General features: G+C 35.4%; 1 protein-coding gene across 6 annotated transcripts in view; it reads left to right on the top strand.

Annotated features, from left to right (window-relative positions):
- The window catches only part of LRBA (LPS responsive beige-like anchor protein), a 369,517-nt gene that overhangs the window by 85,745 nt on the left and 259,565 nt on the right, over positions 1 to 24,207 (top strand). For 5 of the 6 annotated variants that reach the window (XM_054633381.2, XM_077176952.1, XM_077176953.1 and 2 more), the window contains 4 exons: positions 4,397 to 4,530; positions 12,759 to 12,837; positions 13,100 to 13,233; positions 15,408 to 15,469. In XM_054633381.2, coding sequence (XP_054489356.2) covers positions 4,397 to 4,530; positions 12,759 to 12,837; positions 13,100 to 13,233; positions 15,408 to 15,469 — 409 coding nt within the window. The remainder of the gene's footprint in view (positions 1 to 4,396; positions 4,531 to 12,758; positions 12,838 to 13,099; positions 13,234 to 15,407; positions 15,470 to 24,207) is intronic. The other variant, XM_077176954.1, reaches the window with a different exon arrangement.

Raw genomic sequence — 24,207 nt, forward strand, 5'->3', positions numbered from 1 at the left:
ATATGCGTAGCAATTAACTTTTTCAGAAAACACTTATCAGTTTAGCTACAGAAAAAGGACTGTCTTATCTGTGTACTCTTTAAAAGCAAGTGCCCTATTATTTGAAGGAAGTTGAAAGTACATCAATTTTTAGGACAGTTCTGACAAATTTACTTGATTTAATAATATGCTGAACACTTCATGTTTTCTATGTAGTTTATTTGCTACAATATTTAAACTCATTTTTCCACTGTCTCGCATTGTTTATGCCAGTTGCATTCATTTTTCTTATTTTAACATTTAAATAATCTTTCAAAAGAAGAATACAAAGGAACACTGGTTGTGGAAAAATATTTCTTTGGAACACATTTGCAATTCCACCTAAATATTCAAAGAAAATATCAAGGAAGGAAAAAATGTAGGAAGTTCAGAATGTAAATAAAGAAACATGATCGATGTTTATGCTTCAACATTCTTAGTTTGCTTTTCCATGTACTTTCATAACTTTGAAGAAGGCCTGGAATGGAAACTCCTAAAGCAAATCCTGCAGCTGTAACATTGGTCAGTTGCCCTGTTGAAAGGGAAGACATCCCTGGCAATAAATGTTACATTACCCGTACTGCAGCAGTGCACAGCTAGAAAGTCAGTATGTCAGGATACTTGGGTGTTTTGGTTTGTGGTTCTTGACCTCCTTCAAGGATTTTTGCATCAGAAAGCCATGGCAACTGACCAGAAGACCAGGAAAATTCACAATTTGGGGTTTTCTTGCATCATGCTTTTAAACAATATCCAGCACTTCTTTTGGCTGTGTGCATCAGATTGACACAGCTTTTGGAAGGGACCTTCTTTCCTCACCAGACATACTGTTTATTTTATTTTGGCTCAAAAATAGCAATAATTTCAGTTGACTGTTCCAGATCACTATCTAAAATCAATTCTGTTCAGAAGTAGTCTGAGCTCCACGGTGACATGTTCAATGCCTCTCTTTTATTTTAAGGGTACAAAGTACAACAGGACCTTTTTGCTGTTGAATTTATGAAGTAGATTTGTTGAAGTCTTATTCTTTAGCTAAAAGCTAGAGGTTCTGTTTCAGTGGGGTATAGTAACCAATGTGTATCTCTCAGAAAAGTTTGTGAGAGTTGGTGTCACTTGTTTGAAGCATGCGGTGACACTGGAATACTCAGGCATTTCCCTGTGTCCTGTTTATAAGGTAGCACGTTCTCTTATATTTCAAAGTCTGATACCTGTAGCTATTCATTTTTATGCCTTGAATCAAAGCAAGAGGAATAATATTGGGTAATTAAAAAAAAATAAATTAAAGCAGCAGCTCTGCTTTACAGCTGTGAATAGAATAAGTGCCAGATTTCTTGTGCTCGTAATCTGAATATCTTTCTTGTAGTGAATGCCATTGCTAGATGCTGAAAATTATACTGAAAGTGAGTGTTAGAATATAGTTCCTTTTTTAGTATACTAAAATATACTACTTTAGTATACTGTAGTATACTTTTAGAATGCTTTTTAGTATACTTCATGTCAAGTGAGTTCCTGAAAGTTAGAGTAGCAGCTATAGATGTATTCCCAAACTTGTACAGTTTGGAAGGTGAGGAGATAGACAAAAGATCTGAAAAAGCAGAAGGGACTGTTCTGGTCATTTACTGCTGTCTATTGCAGTCCAGGGGGAAAAACTCAAAGTCTTAATTCTTTTCCTTGAATGTACCTCTCCTTGGGCAGCTGTAGAGACTCTGACAACTTGCTGAAACTACTCCCTCAGTGCAGCTCCACTTCAGCACACTGAAGGTCAGGAGGAGTTTACAGGAAGGAATGATAATCTGTAGTGTTGTGCCAGAAGGCTGCTGGAGCTGGGATTTCTTTTGCCTGCCCTCATTGCTGGCTGCAGATGAGCACTGTTAAGGTAACAGCTCTGTCTGCACACGGCCATCCTTGCTCCAGGCCAGGCATCCTTGCTCCTGTGCAGGTCCAGAGCTGTCACTTGCCCTGTGAGGAGCTGCTTTTAGTAGTGCTGAAGCTCTTCTAAAAGTCCTTCTCGATGCTTCCAGCATTGTTCATTTATTGATATTCATCTATAATAGGTCTTTTCTAATACTGAATTTGGTCAAAATCCTGCCCTGTATGTATTTTGTTTTTTAAGGTGTGGTTCTGGTATGTTCTTTATGACTTAAATGCCACCTGTTTTGTAGTTCCTGGGTCTTAGTAGAGTCAGAGAGTAAAACCAGAACATTCATAGGCATTCAGAGGACACAACCATTCTGATTTGATGTTTTTGAGAGAATTCTGATTGACTATTAGCTCTGAAACAGAAAGCTTCTCTAAAGGACTTGCTTTTACCCTCAAGGTAATTTGATGTTTTCCAATTTAAAATTATTTACATGAATTATATGTTTTTGAACAGACACAACCTATGTGTGCACAACTTCCATCTATATGTGCACCAAAATTTGTCACTGAACTTTCTCCTAAATCAAATGTATTATATCCAATATAATTGTGTCTGTATTAGTTAACAGCAAATGGATGATTATTTCTGTAGCTTGGTGTGCAAAGAAATTTTTCCAGATCATGCACCAAGGTCTCGTGGAGACCACCTGAATAGATACATATTTATAATGAGAAGTTATACATTTTTAGGTTTAATATTATTGATTAGTATTTCTTGCATTGGATATCTGTACAGTGAAAGGACTTAAAATCTCTAAAGGAGTATACCTGGACTTCGGTGCTGAATTGTGAAGATTGGAAAAATATCTCAAAGTTTACTGTATGTGGGTGTATTTGTACTCTGTAAACTTGTATTCATTTCCTAACCCCTTCCAGGGGTTTGGATGTGTGCTACAGAATAGTAGGAGCAATTTCCAGGCAGTGAATGTCACAGACTCTTGAGTGAGAGATCCCCTTCTTATACCTGCATGGTGCAAAATTAATTGGTAATGTGACAATAATTTTAAAAGCACTCTAAATATATGACCTATTTCTTAGCCCATTGTTCATGTTTCAGGGAAACAGACATGAACATACGAGCAAAATTCATAGTTTAGGCACAGTATCTTGACTTGGGGCTCAGGTGTTGTTGCTTCTATTTTTTTAGTGACTAGTTAACATTAGCAGTCACCCCTATAATGATATGACATGTACTGCCTCCAAGTATGGTGCCTGCCTACTCTGGCCATTGAGGAGGGCTGATTTAATCTGTAACGTGGGCTAGCTTCTGTGGCATCCTTTGACATCCTGTGACTGAAGAGGGACTCAAATATAGTCCTCCTTTCCCCATTCCAGCAAGAACTGTTTTAGAAATATTTGAAAGAACTTCTTTGGTTGTTCTCACACCTGAATTTAGGTCAAGTTTCTGAGTTACTCTATTTAGAAAATGAATATTTTAAAGCTATTAAGGGAATACTTTCAGTGTGTAGTTGTATTACTGTCAACAAAAGATGTGATTAAATAAATTGAATGTTGAAGATCTTCAGCTTATGGTTAACACCAGGTAATTAAAAGTAAGCGCTGCAGTGGGAGTACATTATATATCAGCTGTACTCTTTACCTCATTAGCTGGGGTTTTGCATGTTTATGGAGCTAACTTGCAATTAAAAATGCCTTTAACGTATGCTTAACAAGGCCTTTTAGGTATTTGGAATGAAGTACTACGATTTAATTGAAATTGGTATAGCATAAATACATGTCTTTGTAACATGTCAGATAAATTTCCATGCCTAACTTGTCACTTGGTATCTTTTCCTCTGATGTAGTCTTTAATGCTGACTATAAGGCCTGACATTTAGCTTGTATAAAATATGGAGGTTCTATCTTAACTCCAAGGAATGTTTTGATTTGTTATATAAATAAAACTTGATGGGCAAGATATACTTAAATTCATCCTTAGCTGTATTTTTGATATGTGTGAGCATTTGTATGTGCCTGCAGATGTGTTAGGATGTTTTTAGCTATGGTATGTCCTTCTTCAATCAGTCTTCTGTTCTGCATTAGAATACCTGGAGTAAAAGACTGTCAATGCATCCTTCAACGTTGATAATTCACCTTGAAGTTGAATACTGCCACATCATTTGTAAATAGTTGCCTGAAGTTTAAAGCCAAATCTTGGGCAAACTGAGGTGCAAAGAAAAGCCTTGTTGCTGAACCCTTATCCTGGTGATCTTCTAACTTTGTGCTTTTAGTCAGGGGTTCTGTGGAGGTGGATGAGATATTAAAGTGTAGCATAAAAACGTGTACCATCAACAAGTGAAGTGTCCTCAGGTTAAGGTTGCCTACAAAAGATGATTGAAAAAGAAAGTAGGGAAGCAAAGGAACTTTTGCAGGACGTAGTAGTGCAAATGCATAAAAAAGGATCAGAGTAGTGTGAGCCTTCACATACAGTATAATTTACTAACTTTTTATCTTCACCTAGGAGTGTTGTTGTACCAACGAAGAAATCAAGCATTTCCTCTTCTACAGCTGCTATTGGTGCTCCTACAAATGCTGTCAGTGTGGTTTCTTCTTTAGATTCAGCCCAAGCCCCAGATTTGTCTGGAGAATCTCCTGGTAAGTAAGGGTTAAATTAAGCAACCTTAATACAAACACTTTTTCTGTTGCTTCTATTTCCATCGCCATTCCCTCTGAATACAAATAAAATAAAGAAAAAAATTGCAAAAATAGTACTGTATTAGAAAAAAACCCTAATGTTGCAACAAATGCAACTGTCTGAGCAATATTTATCTTAATTTCAAGATTTCTCACTGTTTTGATAGAGCAATCATACTGTATTAACTTACATGTAGTATAAAGATGGTGTATTCTATAGACTATTTTTTATTACAAATTAATAATGTAAAGTGTAAGCTTATTTATAAATTCTGAGGTGTTTGACCAAGTATATGTGTTAGTGCTAAGTAGAACTGGAAATTATAGCCAAGTGTTTCCAATAGCTTTAGCCTGAGGTCAAATTCAGTGTTGATGCTAAACCAATTGCTTTGGACAGTTTTTTCAGTGGGGACAAAATGGAGTAGATTGTTTATAAGCAAGTGTTCCTTTGAACCCTTGGTCTCTCTGGTTGTTTTGTGTGAGATAAATGATGTTTAACCTTAAATGATATGTCAAAGCCATGCTTTTCTACTCAGCCATGTCTGAATCACAAGGCTGTGTAGGATCTTTGTGCCCATGAAGTTTGACTTCAAGGCATAGAAGTGATTTGGATCTTAATCAAGGAAATCTCAAGCTGTGCCTGATTATTGGTGGTTTTTTCCATGGTTGAGTTTCTTGCTTCCTGGTTTTGTGAATTTACATCCAACTGCAAGAACTGGGGAAAAAAAACGTGGTCTGTTACCATGTCCTCTCTACTTGTGTGTCTGGAAGGTATTTGTTCCCATCTTCAACTGCCCATTCCATTGCTTGGGAGAATCAAAAAGGTATTGTTCCAGTCATTTTAAAGGAAAAGAAGAGCTATTGAAATATAGTATGTTCTTACTCTTAGTGAAAGGGACAATCCATTGCCACCAGAACTGCTGGAGGTAGCATTATATTCGTGTAGGAGTAATATTTGAAGTAGTGGAATTAGCTGTATTTTGAAATGTCACAGTTCTTTGGGGAAGATTGGTTCTGAGCAGCTAATCTGTTTTAAAAATAGTGAAACGTCACCTACATTGAAATTGTTTAAAATAATTCCTAATTTGTTAATGTCTGATTAACCCAGAGTCATTGTAGGCTTAATTATTACTCTTTCTGAAGTAGGTATTCGCTTGCTTTTAATAAAAACAAGACAGATGAACATTGATTTTCAGATTTAGTCATCTTTTAGGAACGTATAGAGGAAAAAAAAAGTGCTCCTGTGCCTGTAGAATGTATGAGAAATCCAGACAATAAACAATACTAATGCAGTTTGTAACTGTGTGACTTCCATCATGTCTGGAAGTTTTGGCAAAAATTGGACATGTAATCTGAACTGATATGCATAAAAAGAAACTAATCAGGATTAAAAATAGACATGTTTAGATTGGCAATATAATTAATTAAAAGAAAAAGTAAAGGGATAAATGAAATCATGCCTTAAACAGATTAAAACATAAGACGGTTTCTTTTTTCCTTTGTAAAATAATGGCATGGAAACAAAAATCTTGCAGAGTTGGAGTGGTTTACATTTAATGTTGCTCATGTAACTTGTGCGTGTTTCAGTTTGAAATCGAATTCTCTATAAGGCCTTAATTTGTTTTTTATTAGAAGATGGAAGTAGTAATAAGCAAGCTTCCTATAAAATAAAAATATAATTAATACAATTTTTCTCTGAGTTCAAATCACATTCTTTCACTAAGTTTTAGTTTCATGCAGCAGAGAATCTACATTGTTCTCATTTTTTCCAGCTACCACTCATTATAAATCTGTTAACTTTTGCAATTAAGAAATAAATTAAACCTTTTTTTTAAAGAGTGCTGAGATTCGGTAGGAGCTTATGTAGTGAATATAAATTTGGGGCTAATTCATGTTTGATATGAAGGCTGTTAAACATTATTCCTATCTTAAAAACCACATCTCATCTTTTTTTAAAGTGAGTTTTATATACATTTGTTTGATACATAAAAAAAATTGATAACATATATAATTATATACTATATATACAAATCATAATATTACATATAAATTATATAGATAATTAATTTTAATATATAAAATATATAGCCTGTAAAATATATGAACACATAATGCTTTATGATGAAGATTTGAGCAGATTTAGTGTAAAACAGGGGTGAAAGTGGTATGCAGACATTGAAATAGGATTAAATAGCAGGTGATAGTGTTCTAATAGTAATGTGTAGAAACACTCAATTTGGGAATAAGTGTTACATAGTATGTGATATTCCTCCACCTGTAGATGTGATGTCAGAATTGCTTGGTCAAGGGAGGATTTGTGTTGAAATATCACTCTGTGTGGTTCCAGATACCTCCACTGCCATTTGTGTGTACTCAGAATTCATCAGGCTCCTTCCCAATATTTTCTCCTGGAGTTTGCACCTTGACTGTAGCTCATGGTTTGTGAGCATCTCAGGTATTTGATGCTTAGGTGCTCCCATATCACACGGATTGTGACAACTCTTGGCCTACCAAATTCAGAGTGTTGATGGATTGGAAAGAACCATCTAAGCTCACTCTGTTCCTCTGATACTTCAAAAGGGGATAAAACATGTTTTGTTCTCAGACACTCCAGCCTTTTTGCATAAGTTTCTTTGCCTTTACTCATTCAGTCTGCAGAATATTTCATAGCACAGAAAGCCTTTGCTGAACACAGATGTGCCCCTTGTGATCTGAAGTTTCCCATCGGTCTGTGCTGATGGCTGGTATTTGGGTTGTTGGTTTGCTGGAATCTTGGAAATGACCAGAGAAGATAAACCTGGGGGCCCATCTTGAGCTAATCATTCAATGCCTACTACCAAGGGTGGTATTGAACAAAAGAGCATTTTTGCTTGTAGTAATGTAAGAAGGGTGAATTCACTGGAGTTGTTCCTTCCTTGGGTTGTCTCACAGGCTGAATGTGTGAAGTGACGCAGAGGTTTTACACATGCTGTTTTCAGGAAGGGCTACTGCTAAGACAAGACTAATATTTGGACAGGCAGGACTTGGTAGAGCTGCCTGAGCTATTGTGAACATGCCAGCAGGATGCCTGTATTTTTTTTTGGTCAGTTTTCCTTTTAAATGTTTCCATAACAGTCACTGTGTTCTGAAGTGGTGAGAATTTTTTAAAATGTTTTGCAGTTTGCACTCCCACTGTTTTCTCTGATGCTCTGAGTTTCTCTGTTTACGTTCTTGAAGGATTTCACATGTGTTTTATTAATGCCCTTAATTCAGTCTTTTAATTCAATCTTGAGGCTTTCACTATCCGGTTTCCAAATGGTTTTCCAAATATGATTTTTATGAAGAGGGGATATGAAAATTCTGAAGGAAGCAGGAATGAATTTTCTCTTGTCCTTACTGACATTCTGAATATAGAAAAACACTGAGAAAGTTCCACTCAGTTTCTGTTGTCTGCCTCCTCCCCTTCCTACTTGAAGTTCTTTGAGTTTCACTTGTTTTGCCTCTGAGCCACACACAGATAGTTACAGGATTTTTTCTTCTCTGGACAAGCTGTTCCCAAATTGTGAAATTGTAAACAAGGCCATGGCAAAGGGTGAAGTGACAAAGGAAGTGAATGCTTGGAAGAAACACCAGGATAAGCAGTAACAGCGGGTAAAAACAGAGTTGTGACTCCTGAATTCTAGTCCAATACATAGGAAAATGTAAATTTTCTGTGGCAGTTGGCTTGTTTTGCAAAGATGAATGGTATTCATTGATTTTTGTACATAGGTGAAAATGAACTTGAAGTCATGCAATAAAATAAATTAACAGGAGACAAGCTAAAGTAAGAAAAATGATCATGAAGTGAGTTACCATCAGTGCAGAGGTTGTTCAAGCAATTCACTGGATTATAGTAATTATTTCAAAGAGAATTCCAACCTAACGGTGACAGTAGTTGAAAGCTAGTTACCAAAGCAGAATGACACTTTAAAAAACCTCAGATCCTGATGATATGCCATGGAAATGGCTTGATACTGTGTTAGTATAAAAACTGTTTTAAAGCCGCTTCTCTTCAGAGAAGTTTTCAAGTTGTTTGATAAAATCTGTTTTGGTTTAGCCTACAGATGTGTTTATGTAACAGATCCCTTATATTAGCTTGTAAAACCTTTCATTGTAGTCTTGCATTGTGCACTTCCAGCCCCGGAATGAGCTCATTATTTTACTACATACCTCTTCCACCAAGGGCACTGGTGCATTTATGTAGGGAAGGTCTGTTGTACAAAAATAAGAGATATGGTTATTTAATTCAGCTCTGGGGTTTTTTATACTTCATCTCCATCTCCTCACAAAGTAAATTATCATGTACTGCTTGTGCATTGCCAAGTGCACTTTGTAAGTGTATATGCAAAAGGATGAGGATCTTGCACAAAGGGTTTTTTAACAATATTTTATTGCTTGAGACACTGTTTGTTTAGACCCTTGGGGACCTTGAATAAACAATAAGGTTTCACTGTAAGGGTGCTAGACAGATGATCTATTTGCATTTTCTTTTATGTTCTTGCAAATGTCTGTAAAACTGTCAGTTTGAAGGAGCCAGTTTATCAGTGAAAGGATAAGGAAGAGATAAGTCAGTTTAGTTCCACATGTTTGAAGTAGCTACTGAACTTACCCACATGTGTGTTGTGGATGAAAATATGCTACTGAAGTATTTTCATTTTTTCACTAAAAGCAGAAAAAAAGTGTAATAAAAAGCTACCTCTGAGTTAAATAAAGTAAAAAATATACCTTCACAAAACAAAATCTGCATGCAAAAATCACTATGCCTAATCCCATTGAAAGAACCCTGAAATTTTCTGCTGGGATAAATCTGAGATTCACCCCTTTTAGTGAAAAAAAAATCTAAGTTTGGAATGTGGTTTTAGGTGTTGATAAGCATGAAGAAATTCAGACCATAAATATCCTTATGTAATCTTCAAAAAAAATATCAGATGCCTCCCTTATGCTTTGTTAAATTCAAATTATCAGTGCTTTTTCTGTTATGTCTATTTTAAAAAGTTGATATTTACTTAAAATTTCACAGTGTTTTACATTTATACCTAATCTGTTTTGTGCAGGTTTTTTATATATCTTAAAGAAAAAATAATCATGTCCTGTGTTGTCAGTGATTTCCTTTACTTCTCACTCAAAGTATTTTTACCAGTTTTGTTGACAAAATGGAAAATTAAAAAAGCCCCAACCTATCCCAACAAAATAAAACAAACAACAATAAAGCCAAGTTACCCTAGGCTGAGAGTATGTTTCTTTACTAGCCTCGTGATGGCTATTAAGCCCTCTCATTGTCCTTGCAGATGTTTCCTTTGATTTTATTTTTTCCCTAATTTTTTCCTTCAGTTATTTTGCTGAAATAACGGCCCAAATGCTCCATAGAATTATTTTTGTCTCATTTAATTTAAAAAATCATGCTGTTATGCTTCACTGTTAAGTCCTATTTTCTCCTGATAATCTTTGCTTTAATAGGGTAGGATTTTGGTTGTATGTAGTATTGACTATATAACCATACCCAGTGAGGAGTGGATTACTGGTGTCAGATTTTAGATGTGGTAAAACACATGTGAGCATTTCTGTATCAAGACATTGCTGCTTCCACAGCCTGTTTGTTTAGGACTTTCTTATTTAGAAGGCTTTGTGTGCCATTTCAGTTTGGTACTGTGTTGGACTACCCAGATCAGTGTGCTGATTTCCATTTATGGGTAGTGTGAGCCTATAAATCACCTTTTGGACACGTGGACTTCAGAGTATTTTCAAGTTAGAGGGACTTGTTAAATGAGAATAGGGATGCTGGGCTTTGGGGAGAAAGCTGGGTATTCTAGTCAAATTATTTAAATAGAAAAATTCTCATGACAAATGACATTGTAGTTTTAAAGTCTTAATAAAAAATTAAAAGGGAAAGAAACTTGACAGCTACAAAATTATCTGACAAACCACTGAATCATGTGGCTTTGTTGCCTTATGTAGGCTTTGTATTTCTGGGCAGGAGGCTGTGTTCTAATTTTCAGCACATCATTTGACAGCTTTTCTGTTGGGAGTAGCCAAAATACTTTTTAGTCATTTGGCTGTGGAAAACTAGCTGTTAAAAAAATGGAATTGTATCCATGAAAATATTGAGAACATTTACAAAATCTTGCCATCACCTTGAAACTTTCAGGAATATATATTTTATTAGTCTTTATTAGAGAAATTATTTAGGATACAGTGCCCAGAAGATTCACATTTCATTTTGCTTTCAGCTAACACTTTGTTCACCAGTTTCTTATCCTTCATTCTGTGTGGCCCACTCACTTTCATTCTGATTCTATCAGACCTATACAGCAGTCAGCATAAGAGCTTCAGGTTGAATTTATGTAAAACACAAATGAATCACATTCACAGAGATATCTCCTATCTCTGAAGAAAGAAAAAGAAATAAGAGCAAAACATTTCATGGTTATGATATTCTAATTGATTTTATTAGTTCCTGTGCTGCCTTTAAATAAGATTGGAGAAAACTACCTTCTCTGGACAGAAAAACAAAAAAATCCCTTGCCCACCAGAAGCCCTTGATATTTTTTGGAGGAAGCTCTGTGTTGCCAGAGTTTTGGAGCAGAAGTTTGAAATTTGATGGGAGAAATAAATTCAGGGATCTATCTTAGCCATCTCTTTCTAAATCTGTTTCACTTGATTCAAGTTGAAAATCTTTGAAAAGTTTCAGTTGACACATTTTGGTAGATAGTTTTGAGATCTCAGCAGCTAATTTCCAGACAGGTTGCATTTAACTGAATTAATCAACTCCATTGTAGGTGGGACCATTAGGAATTTTTCTATAGTTACAGTTCTAAGAAGGGTAACTCCTTTGCTAAGATACGTGTGAGAACTAAAATGATTAAACTCTCTTTTTTCAGGCTTTTTTTCCTTTTTTTTTTTTTTCCTCCACTCCTTTCCAGCAGCATAAAAATCTGTAACTGGCAAGGTGAGAGGCAAGAGAATAGGACAGGGTCTCGGGGTGGAAAGAGATAGGATTGCAGATGGACTAGGAGCAGTCATGCTCCTGGGAAATGCACAGAAACCTGTCTGCTAAGATTCATTCCTCTCTATAGCTTGGAATGCAGTGTAAGATTTGTGAGTCACCATTGCTATCCTGGCAGAAAATATCTGTGAAGTCTCTGGCTGTCTAGCTTGCCCCCTGTTCATCATTGCTAATACCAATCCATACTGCAGTATGGGGAGGTTGTATTTCTCTATATACGGAGCAGCAGAATTTAATATTTACAGATTCCCTCTGCTGATGAGAGCCATGTAGTGTCAATTTGACATAACACAACTGCTTTTTTTCTGTAAGTGTAGGATACATAAATGACCCAGTCTTCCCTATCAGCCTTTGAATAATTGATGTGGCAAAGTTAATAACTCATAAATGAGGTTATACCACTGCCATCATGCTAATGACACCCGCAGTGCAATGGAAAATTTTATCATAGCTGCCTCTGTCAGAGTCTCAGTTTTGCAAAAATTTAAGCTTGGCTGTTGAAAATACCCACTCATTGTTTTCTGCATGATTTTGACACAAATACATATTTTAATTTCAGACAAAAATTCTAAGGGTTCTCTGTGCAAGTCACTTGAAATTAGGTGAACATTTCCACTAACCAAAATAGGTGGTTTTAAAACATTACCATTTGGCTGTATATTATTATTTATTAATATTATTTATTAATATTATTTATTAATATTATTTATTAATATTATTTATTAATATTATTATATGTATTAGCATATTATAGGCATAGTAAAGCTGTAAAACATTGTGTAAAACATTATTTCTAGGGTTGTAAGTGTTACTAAATTTGTTCAGAGAGGATCCTGGCTTATAAAACCAGAAGGAATCACTGCAGCCTAATCTGACTTCATTCACGAAACAAACTACAATGCTTCCTTGAAATAATTTCTGTATGTGCTAAAGCAACATTTAAAAAACTTGCCATGGCATACCTGGTAAATATGAATGCAAGTAAATAGGACTTCTATGGAAAAAAAAATAAATTTGAGGTACAAAGGGGTGAATGGAGTTCACCTAGTCCTCACACAAGAGTTGAAAACTGTGGTTTCTGAGACTCAAAGCTTTAGTTTCTGGTCTGCTTTTCTAATCCCTGGAATGTTTTCTTATATAATTTGTTTATTATTACTTTCTCTTGTAGGAAGAGGATCATCTAATTCAAAATTGCCATCTGTTCCTGCAGTTTCTTCAGTGCCTGAGGATTCTGCCTCCAATATGAGGTAACTTCTCCAATTGATCTGAACAGCTGTGCTGCAGCTCATGTTATTGATATTACAATTGGTATTCTGATACCACATAACTTAAGAATGTCCTTTTGCTGATTTTCAATGAACTAATGAAGGTTTGGGAAAATACTGAGTGTTGGATTAATTCCTTCTTATACATGTATATCACTTAAACATTGTCAAAATCTATATTCCTTTTTACAAAATTCCAGTAACTTCTTTCTTTTATTGCTAATTACACATATCTCTTTACTAGTATTACAGACAGGCTTGAGCATGCTTTGGAAAAAGCTGCCCCACTGCTGAGAGAGATTTTTGTGGATTTTGCTCCCTTTCTTTCTCGGACTCTTTTGGGCAGCCATGGGCAGGAGTTGCTGATAGAAGGTACAAGTAAGTTTCCATTTAAAAAAAGGGGGGTTTTGTGTTCTTTGTTACCTTGGAGATTGAAAATTTCTTTATTTAGGAACTTTCTTCTTGCCTTCCCAAACAGTGCTGTCCACTGGATTTGACTGCCTCTTGTTTCTTCTGTCTTTAACCTTCTGAGGTCATTGTCACTGACTCCTCATCTTTTCCATTTCTGCTACCTCTTTGTGTCCATCTTCCTTTGTTTTCTGACTCTCCTGGCCATTTGTCCTATAGAAGCTGTTGTACAAAATGTGTTTTGTGAGCTTTAGGAAAAATTTTGGTGTCAGGGTCAACTCTTTGATACGCAGTAAAGTGTGTAGTGTAGCGAGTTGGGTACAAGACACGACACTTTTACTGGGGTGTTGGAACTGAAGTGTTCTTGGGAACTATGTCAGTGGAGTGTGTTCTGCTGCCTCTCTCACACGTGAGTCTGCTCCTGGCTTTTTGGTTTCTTATTGGAAGGGAGTCATACAGGTAAGAGGAATCCTTGTCATATGGAGGAGGATTCTCTGGCACATCTGAGAAGATTGGGATTCCTGTGCACAGCAGTGATCATGGCTCTTCCTGATGGAAGATTGGCATGAAATGGTCGAGATTGAGATGATGACATTTTCTTTCTACTGGTGGGTTTCTCTCTGCTTAAAAATGAGTCTCAGTTCTGCAATGCAGACATTAATGTCCTCAACTTAAAAAAATGTCTATATTGGAAGACTGAATTTAGCAGTGCAACACCAGTTTTTCAATTTTCTCAAAATTTGACTGTGTCATATGAATTGCTTTGTCCACTGTTTTCAGAGTGAAATTTTCAAGTTTTGTGCTGTTGAAGATGTGACAAGAAGAGCTTGTTGCAGCTTCCAGTGATAAGTGCACTCATGATAGAATCCCTTGGTTGCTTAACTTGAGCTATGTTTGCACTAACAGATCTAGTTTCTTCTTAGGGAATTAAAGTTCTTTTAAAAACATTTTTGAAACTACTTGTTTCTTGAATTAGGACAGTCATCCTGTTTGAAGAGCTGAATATGAGCATTGTCAGAAACACAATTAGACTATCAAACACTGCTAAGTGCTTCACTGAGGACTGCTGATATCAAAATTGAGACTTCATTAAATTTCACAAATGAAAGTTGTTTAGTTTAGGAGTTTAGCTTGCTTACCATTTGTAGTAAGAAGAAATGGAAGGAAAAATGTATGAATTGCTTTCTTTGAGACTCGAAAAGATGGGATTCTACTTTTGTTTATGCATTTGGGCATCATTTTAGCTGATAAACATTTTAATGGAAGCTGGCTTGTGAACAAATTTATTTCATTAATTTATTAAGAAAAAACAGAAAAGCAGTTTTTCTCAAAGCTTTATTTTTGAAGATAAAAGAGACTCTGGTTCCAAGTATTTTGACTGTAGTGTAGTTATATAGATGGGTAGATGAGTACTGCATAAATTGGATGAGCAAAGAAAAAGCAGGATAATCACTGGGAGTATATGAACTGTCTGGACAAAAATGAACACATGAAACCAATTTTTTGGTTCTAAACCCCAGTTATAGACAAACCCAAGCCAAAAGGCGAATACAAATAATAATACTCAAATTAGTTTGTAAAAAAACTGAAAATATATAATAGGTTACTGCTTGCACTTCTGCTTAGGTTTAGTGTGGGGTTAAGGGTCAAAGTACTAATAAGAGTGTTTGGGATGTCTGCTGCCATGAAACAAAATGGAAACTTGATTGATAGCTGGGGGCTGAAAGGAGAACGCGTCATGGAGAAAGCAGAGGTCATAAAGCCATTTCCCTTCTCTGCATATATAATGACCCAATCCTTCGAGAAATAGCAAAATGTAGATACAGTGGATTAATATAACATATGTTAACCACACTTCTGATCATTTTGACATACAAACATTTATGAAACTGAGTAATGGGGGTAAGAATTACTTTTAGCTGCTTCTTTTAGATGGACGGCATGGAATTTATGATTTCCCTTTCACATACGTACTTTTATTTTGTGCTGATAAAGTACAAAATTGAAACTCAAAGTGGCATGAAAATTTCAATTTTGTTTTGTTTGTCAAAATGCCTCAAATCTATTGTACTTCAAAACAGTTTGTGTTAATAGCTGGTGCCATAAGAGCATGCATTTATGTATCTTTTTTTTTCATTTTGTAGGTCTTGTGTGCATGAAATCGAGCAGTTCAGTTGTGGAGCTGGTGATGCTCCTTTGCTCTCAGGTGAGGTTTAAGTAATGTCTGAAATTGATCTATCTGAACACAATGGAAATTACAGATAAAATTTTACCCTAAATTTTACTTTTAATTTAGGTTCATGTGTAATAGGTTAAAAGATAATGTACAAGGCCTTTTGATTAAAAAAAAAATAGTAATTTTGTCTATTCAAGTGGGTTTTTGTTTCCTTGCTATTGAGCATTTACATAACCTTGAAGATGGTATGCCTACATAATTCTGTGCTGTCATTTTTATAAGATAAGATAGGATCAATATAATATATAAGAAACTGATTGATTCCTGCATCTTGACATGCTGAATCCTCTGGGATAAATAGAATTTTTCCTTTTGTGTAGAGGTTATGAAATGAGTGATAAATACTTTTAAAACCCTGTCATTCCTAATTGATTTGACAAGTACTAAGGATTTGAGAAAAATTTAAGAAAGCAACCCTGGTTGTCATCAGTTTGGGACATTCTACATTCCTAAAGGCAAAGTGATTTTAGATATGTAAGAACTTGAGAACTGCCTGTTTCTGCTGTGGTTCAAAAAAGAGACAGAGCCTAAGGAACTTTCTTAAAATTATGTATGCTTTATTAATTGGATTTTTTGGGAGGTTTCTTGCCTTTTTTTTTTTTGGTAATTAAATGGAAGACTGTTTTTATTGAGCCTTTCTTTTGGTGCCTTAAAATTATACCTTTCTGGTAGTAAATTCCCCTACTTAAAACTTTAAAATAGCCTTTTTTAATGGGAATGGTATTGGTCTAGAGGTCAAGGGTTCTGACCCATTTCAGAACCTTTGACCTTCATTTACAACCCCTATGGTTTGCTTGCCTGACGAATAAGGATAATGCAAAATTAATGTTTCTTCACATCGATTTATTCGTTTTAGTGCCTATATTGCCAAATTTATTTAGAGTGTGCTGATAGACATTTCATGAATACAAATGAAAGAATCATAGAAGGTGTGAAAAATCGATAGTCTACATTGTCAATAAAGTGCAATAAGAACAATTACTTCTGGAGATTACACCTAATAGATTTTACAATGAACTAGTGAAGAGTAGTTATGTTTTCCAGTGAGGTTATTATTAATGAATGTAACCAGAACTTTGCTCATCTAGTTTTCCATCTTCCTCAGGAAATATGGTATCATTTTACCCTGAAAGGAATTTAATATTCCTTATGGAACTTTTGGAATTTAGACATTATTTTACATACAGCAGTACTGGAAGTGAACATTGTTCACAACTTCTAGAATATGAACTTGCAGCTGATTTAAATTATAAAGGAATCTTTTCTACTGAGAAATCTATATATCAAATTTTACTGTTCATTCAGGAATATGTTAAAGTAAAAACTAATCCAAGTATTAAATATGTGTCTTACAACTGGTATTGCCATTTAGAAAAATTAGTTTTTGGTATCCATGCTACTTGTATCAATAATTAGTGCTTGACCTTTCCCCTTTTTTTGGGTAAGGTAATCTAATCTTTCTTAAAATCATGTTGTGCTCTGTACTGTACGTCACTTGTTTGGTTTTGGGAAGTGGAAAGGATAAGGAATAAATGACGTGCTCTAATGCACCTATTTGTCATATGTGTCACAATGCCACTTAATGCTAATCTAATCAAATTGAAGCTACCGTGATTGCTTAGCAGTGCAAGTTGCACAGGCTGAGGTGGTTCTTTGTGGAGTAGTAGAAATAAACCAATAAAGTCACAAAGACCTCAAAGTCTTTTTAAAGTTACATAGCAGCTGTAATTTTTGGCAGAATATGAAAAATGATGTGAGAAATGAATCTAAAATTAGCTCCAGATGTATACAGATTGTTCTGGGGTGATAATTACATTTTTCACTTTGAATTTTCCTAATTCAAAGAGGTCAGCATGGCAATCACAGAAGTGATTTATTTCGTTAAGAAGTGAACTGTCTTTTGCTACATGAAAGCTTGAGAGATATGAAATTGAATTTCAAGCCGACATTTTACAGATACTGGGAGGAGATGGGGTTGAGCTTGATTGATTTTTTTCTTTTTTTTCCCTTCTTTTTATTTTCTTTTTTTCCCCTGCAAGATAGGGTGGGAAATGAAGTGATATCCTTTTGCTAAAATTTTAATTAATTTTTAAGAGGAGATGGAGAGGATGCAGTGCCAAAGATCAAAAGATCAGGTCAAAAACCAGTTTTTAATCACATAAATAATGTGGCGTAGTTATGAAGTAAGTATCTGCAAATTTGATTTAAAACTTCACAAATTTGTCAGCCATCGTTTTATGAAATTGAAAGATTGCTCTGATTAATCTTTGGTGCTTTTTATGATAACCCCTTCTCAAAATTCATTTTAAACATTGTAGATATGATGTAAATACTTGGATTGTTTTTCTGAAGCACCTGACATTTTTTTTGATGTTCATTTAGATCTGTGGCTGAATTATATTTCTCTTCCACAGAAGTGGAAAATGGAATAATAATATCCTGCCATTTTTTCATAAATTTGTGAAAATACAGCTCTTTAATGGGTGAAGTAATTTTTAAAAAGATTCAAGAGGTACAATTCTCTGAAACTATTTGTGACACCTGGTTAATTTCTTTTCTCGTTTAAAACTCATATATTTAGGCATATGGAAAAAGACCCTTACTTAATGTTTTTGTGTTTGCATGTTGATATATTGCTTTCTGTTTAAAACAAGGAAAAAAGAGAAACAGGTGGTTTGAGACACAGACAAAAGGCTTTTTCTAAGACAAAAACAGTTGTGTTTTTTGATAGACACGCTACATTTTGAGACGTGTCTCTGTGTGTGTACTTACATTTCTATAAATCTATCAAAACATAAAGAATCCTTCATTTAATATTACTGCAAAGTGTTCCTGCTTATTTGACATTAATATCATTTTTGAAGGAATTGACGTTGCATTCAAGGCCACTTTATAAAAGCGTAGTGTTGCTCATCCTAATTCAGTCTGACACACATTCCAATAACACTACCTCCCTTCTAGGGTTTAAAACTAAATTTATGGCTGAGCATTGTGAAGTGCATCATTTAAAAATGGTTTCAACCCAAAACATCTAATAAATAAATAATGTGTATGGCTACTCAGTAGCAGACTTTCCAGACTAGAAATCATTCCATCGGATACTCAACAGTCCACTATCGGAGAGGGCTGTCAGATAAATCTTATAGTAGCTGCATTCATGTCCTGTAAATCACATGTTATTGTCTGAGCCTTCTGCCAGGTCATCTATTCTTTTCCCATTTATCAGAAATGCATACAGTACAGTGAACCTGGAAGCACCATCTTGTCTGGTCTGGCATCCTGTCGGGGTAATTAAACCAGCTGAAAGAGAGAAGTTCTCTTTCTGTTCTCCCATCTTAAATGAGTGGCATTAGGATGTTGGAGGTGCTCACATGCAGTTGTGAGTCAAGACTTCTCGGGGAAACTGATGTCACCCCTGAAGAAACCATTTTCATCTCTCTGTGCCTAAAACTCAAAGCAGCATGGATGAATTGAGTGCATGTCCATAAAGCATAAATGCTACTGTGCTTCCTTTCCTTTGTCAAATATTTTCTTGAAATACATGACTATGTAGAAATACATGAGTGTAGACTGTGGTCTTCCCTCCTCTCTCATGAAGGGATTAAAAATATTTATCTCTTGCTCACATGCATGAAGCATTTGTCTGATTGTTGTAGCTCCAAGGTGAAAAGGTACAAAATAGGTGAGATAGGTTCTATAATTTTCCTTGATGCCTTTGGACTTACAGAATTTCTGGCACTTGAAAGATGCTACTTTCTGTAGTCAATCAACTGAATCATCAGTGGAGTTTGTGTTAGAGAACTAATTATGTGGCTCTTCTCAGCTTCATTTTCTACTTAAGAGCATTTTTCTACTGAATCTAAATGTTCTAGACTGCAAAATAAACTTACATTATCTGATTCAACACTTGGATAACTTCAGCTCTTGGATAATTTCCTAAAATTGATGGAATGCCACCCAACCTATTTAAGAGGTTACAACTGAAAATGAATGAATAGTGCAACAACTTGTATGATCCCTCCACCACCACTGCCCACACATGCACCCCATGTGCTTGTTCAAGGTGTTCTGATTCTCGGTTCCTTTTTCCTCTATCCAATGTTTTTTCAAAAGGACTAAAGGCACATTCTTGGTAGCTGATAGTGTATGTAAAACCAAGACCAACATTTCAGTCCATTTAATCGCTAAATATTTTATCTTCTGAAAATAATAATATGATATATTGCAATATAACTGCATAACCATAACTATTAGATATATTAGTGGACCTTGATAAAGTATTACTTTCATGGGGAGATGGAAGAGGGAAGCAAAAACCCTAATACTCCAAATATTTTTCATGTGCAGAGATAGCATTTCCTCATATTGCCCAGTGGAATATAATCGTGGTTGAACATCTCATGTGCAGCTCTGACAGTTTTTGGAGGTTTACATGTGCATTTAAAAAAAATATGGCAGAGGCTGAGTAGTAGTATTAAGACAGAAAAAAATTATGCTGTAAAAGTTGGTCTTACTGCCCTTATAGTCAAAGGTCTTCACCTTGCTTTCATTTTTCATTTTTTTTTTCATGTCTAACTTACTTGTCGCTGGTTAAGAGGTGACGTTTTTGCCACAGGTATTTCTTTAGCACGATAGTATTCTACCAAATCCAAATTCTACCAAATTTGCTGGTAGATTCTGGTGCTCATTAAGAAGTCAGCGTGCATCTCTTGCACGAGCAGCATCTTGGTAGTTTCATCTCTCTTACTGTGATAAGGAATCTTAATTGAGCAATACCAACATGTTCCACATACCCATACCAACCATGTGATTCCGTGATTTTCCCTAAGGAAGAGCAATAGAAGTTGGATTTTTTCAGCAGAATTTTTCCACAGCCTCCTTCCTCTTCCACCCCATTGCTTAAGTGTTTGTGGAATGCAGAGGGATCTTCAGGCTTTTATGAGTATCCTCTGCTCAGAAAAATAACTTTGCATCAATGATCCAAGTTCATTACCTCAGGAATGGATTTCTACAGTGTGTTCTAAAATGTGGCAAGCCTTTGAATTGCTTGGAGATTTTAGCTGATGTACAAGATGGCAGGTTTTCAGTGTTGGTTTAGAGAACACATTATGCTGATGCTCTTGATCTGCACTGGTTCCTAATTTACTTTTAAGTGCAATTTGATGTGATGGATAACTGCAGTGATTGCTATGAAGTTTTAATTGAATTGACTATGGGTTATCTAAAGACCAATGTCACTGTGATACCATAGCAGCTGAAGTCAGCAGATTCATGGAATCTCTTTAGCAATATCCTGGTTGAGATATGAAGAGAATAAATGCTGTTGAAATACTTTTTATGTGCCTCAAATATTAGATGATCATGTTTTAGTCACAATAGTGTTCTTCCATCTAATCACTTTGTTATAACAGCTGAAAATAAGTTTTAAAAGAATTTGCTAATCCTTTAGATATGTGGTCAAAAATATATATATATGTGTGTGCTTTGGCATAAAGGGTAGATTTTGTAAGGATTTTGTAAGCTGTCAGGTGATTTTTTTATCAACTGTAATACATGCTCTAATTTCCTTTCAAAAGCCATTTAGAAGATATCAGGAGTGGAAAGGTTTTCTTTTTATACAGTGTGAACTTCTGCCAATAGGATCTTAGTCTGTATCAAAGATTAATGCAGCTGTACTTGAGTTAAAAAGCTTCAGTGATAGATTGCTTTAATGATAAAATGATAAGAAACATAGCTTTTTCAGGCAAATGAAAATGATTTAGATCTTAATGCACAAAAATTGAATAAAGAACTTACCGATGTCTAAATTGAGAGGTTTAGGGGAAGATTTTGCATGAATCATGCCCATAAGTGTTTCCCTTGTGCCTTATATTGCTAACTTTCCATGAAATGTTGTGCCAGAAACTTTATAATGCACTTTTGTCATCTTTTTAAAAATATTTAAAAATTATTTTTAAATTTTATTGCTTGTGCTTGTTTGAGGTATTTGAAGATTGGAAGAATATTTGCTAGCCTAAGTTTTTGTAGAGATGAGGTGGCTGTGGAAGGGAGAATATTCAAGATCATCTTACTCTACTGTGGACTATCTAAATTCTTAAGCTGCTCGGATCTGCTTCATACCAAATGGATCCAGGCACATTAGTAGAACTGTAAATCCTAGCATTTGAAAACACAGGATTGCCAAGCATGTTAATGATTATTATGCAAACAGCAGTAGGGATGTTTCTAGTGTGATTTAGTAACAAATCCTACATGATCTTTGTAACTGGAAAACAACATGGAAGATCTTCGTCCTAACCTTTTTTAGGATGCAACTGGGTGGAAAGTAATTGGGAAATGTCTGTTGAGCTTTATGTATAGTGTTACTTCTGATATTTTCAGTGAAAAGACTTTACATTATAAACTGTTTTCTCCTCAATAATTCTTTTTCCCCTGCAATGTATGTTTTAATCTACAGAGGATGGGAAGCCAGGGAGAGGAAAAGGTAGATCTCACAGTAGCCAGGGGCCATGCTATCGAAGTATTCTCCTGGAGCAGAAGAGATTTAAGTTCAAATAATGTTTTGGGTGACAATTATTATCACCAGGTAAAATCATCTGTCTGAAAAGTTTCAGCATATCCTCACAAAGTAGCTAATAGTCCAGGAGCTTAAGGGCATCCAGCAGTGATGTAGAAAAGTCTAGTTTTGAAGCAAATTAGTTTCTCTCAATTTGTAAAAGCAACATTGTGATTCTTCTGTTTGTCCTCAATTGCCATTTCCTTTTATTTGTTGTGATACAAGATTTCTGCATTCTCCTGCATTGCAAGACACTTGATATACACACAGTGAGCTGTTTGGCTAGTGGTCAGTAGGATTAACTTGGGAGAATGTGAATGAAAGGCCTGGAAGGTGTGGGTGGGCACTGGCTGTGGAATCCAGACTCTTTAAATGTGGTCCTTTGGTGCTTGGATTTCAGTTTCTGTCGTGTCAGTAAGTCTCCTTCTAACAAAACAGAAGGTTACATTACCAAATCTGTTCTCTAAAACACCTGGGTTCTCCCTTACACTGAAATATCTGGGGGTTTATGCATAGTGTAACTTCTTTCCTTCCTGAGTGTGAGTTTTTCTTCCATCTCTGAAATCTGAGGATTTCAGTTTGGGTGCTGAAAACGTCTATTGACTACTTTCATGCTTGGTATTTGTCACTGAGTGGAGTACTTAGGATAATTACAAATGGATTACATGTGCTATGGATATTTTGCTACTTGCTTCATTGAACTGTGTTATACATTTGAAGTGTCTAAAACTGAAGATCAGATTGGTAGATAACTGTCTGAAGTGCAAATCTGATAAGATTGAAATAAATGGAAACAGCTGGGAAAACCTTTCCTTTGAACTGGAGAATGTTGAAATTACATTTAAATTAGCTGCATATATTTTTTTGTTCTTTGACTTAAGCAATATGTAGATTTTTGTCTCTCCAGAACTAGATTATTGTAATATTTTCTGTGTGAAACCCCATGATAATGCAAGGCCTGTCTGTAAGAACTTCATCCCCACTCTGATTTCCTGTTGCTTTCTAAATTGTCTGAGAGTTTAATTGCCTGTTGAATTCCATGGAATTGCTTGGAGAGCACCCTAGTATGTTTAAGTAGGAGTTTCTTTCAAACTCCTTTTCTTAAAATTGCTAAGGTTCAGAATTTACTACACTTCAGATCTGCTTGAAATCTGTTTTTTCTCTTAGGTGTAATTGCTGGCTTCAGGAATATTGTGCTTTTAGTATGGATTATAGATAGGCTATTTAAAATGTCTGTGTTCAACAGTGGCTAAATTTTAAAAACATTATTGTGATAGACTCATGCAAGAAACAATGTGCCGTGAATGAATGGACGTATACTCACAGTTTGCTTAGTAATAGAAATCAAAGAAGTTTTTAACTTTGTTTTTGCCTTAAGCATGAAAATAGGTTGGATGTATTGAGAATTTTTTGCCAATACTGCACGAATAATAAGTGACCTATTCTTCACTTAGTGATGCAAGAAGCACTTGGTAGTTGTATCCTCACAGGTGGTGGTCTCAGTAAAAAATGTGTTTGCTTTATATCCCTTTATCTTTCCCTTACACCTGGTCTAGGAGGATATTTTAAGGGTTTACTCATTCTCCCGTTTGGAGATGAAATGTACAATGTGAGATTTTAAGATGAGCAAAAACTAGTGTTTTTTGGTTTATGCTATGCATCTGCTTTCTGGGAAGGAATTTTGAGCTTCGTGGTTTTGAAGTATGAAAAAAAGTCAAGATGGGTTCTATATATTAGACTAAGAAAGTGTATAGAGAGGTACAAGTGTACAGGTGTAGTAAAGCTGTGACATTTTTGTTTGGAGTGATGAGAAGCATTGTTTCTTGGAATTCTGGTTGGAGGATCCAATATGTCTTGTAGGCTTTTGGTAGAGAAATGGATAAAAGATAGGGTTACAAACCACAAAACCATTCTCTGAAATAGTTTGCCACACTGGAGTGTAGAGAGATGAACTTTCCGAAGTTGTTCTTACTAAAACAGAATTCTGTGGCAAAAATGAGGATTTTTTCCTCCCTGATTTTCTTTTTCTAAAGTACAATCTTTACTGATTCTGTAGACTTCTCATATAATATAAGCTCATATGAAGAAAAACTCTCATGAGTTAAAAATTATTTGCATTTGCTGAGAAATTCAGGACATGGTGTTGGTGTGA

Source organism: Agelaius phoeniceus, chromosome 4 (assembly GCF_051311805.1).
Source record: "Agelaius phoeniceus isolate bAgePho1 chromosome 4, bAgePho1.hap1, whole genome shotgun sequence".
Lineage (NCBI taxonomy): Eukaryota > Metazoa > Chordata > Aves > Passeriformes > Icteridae > Agelaius > Agelaius phoeniceus.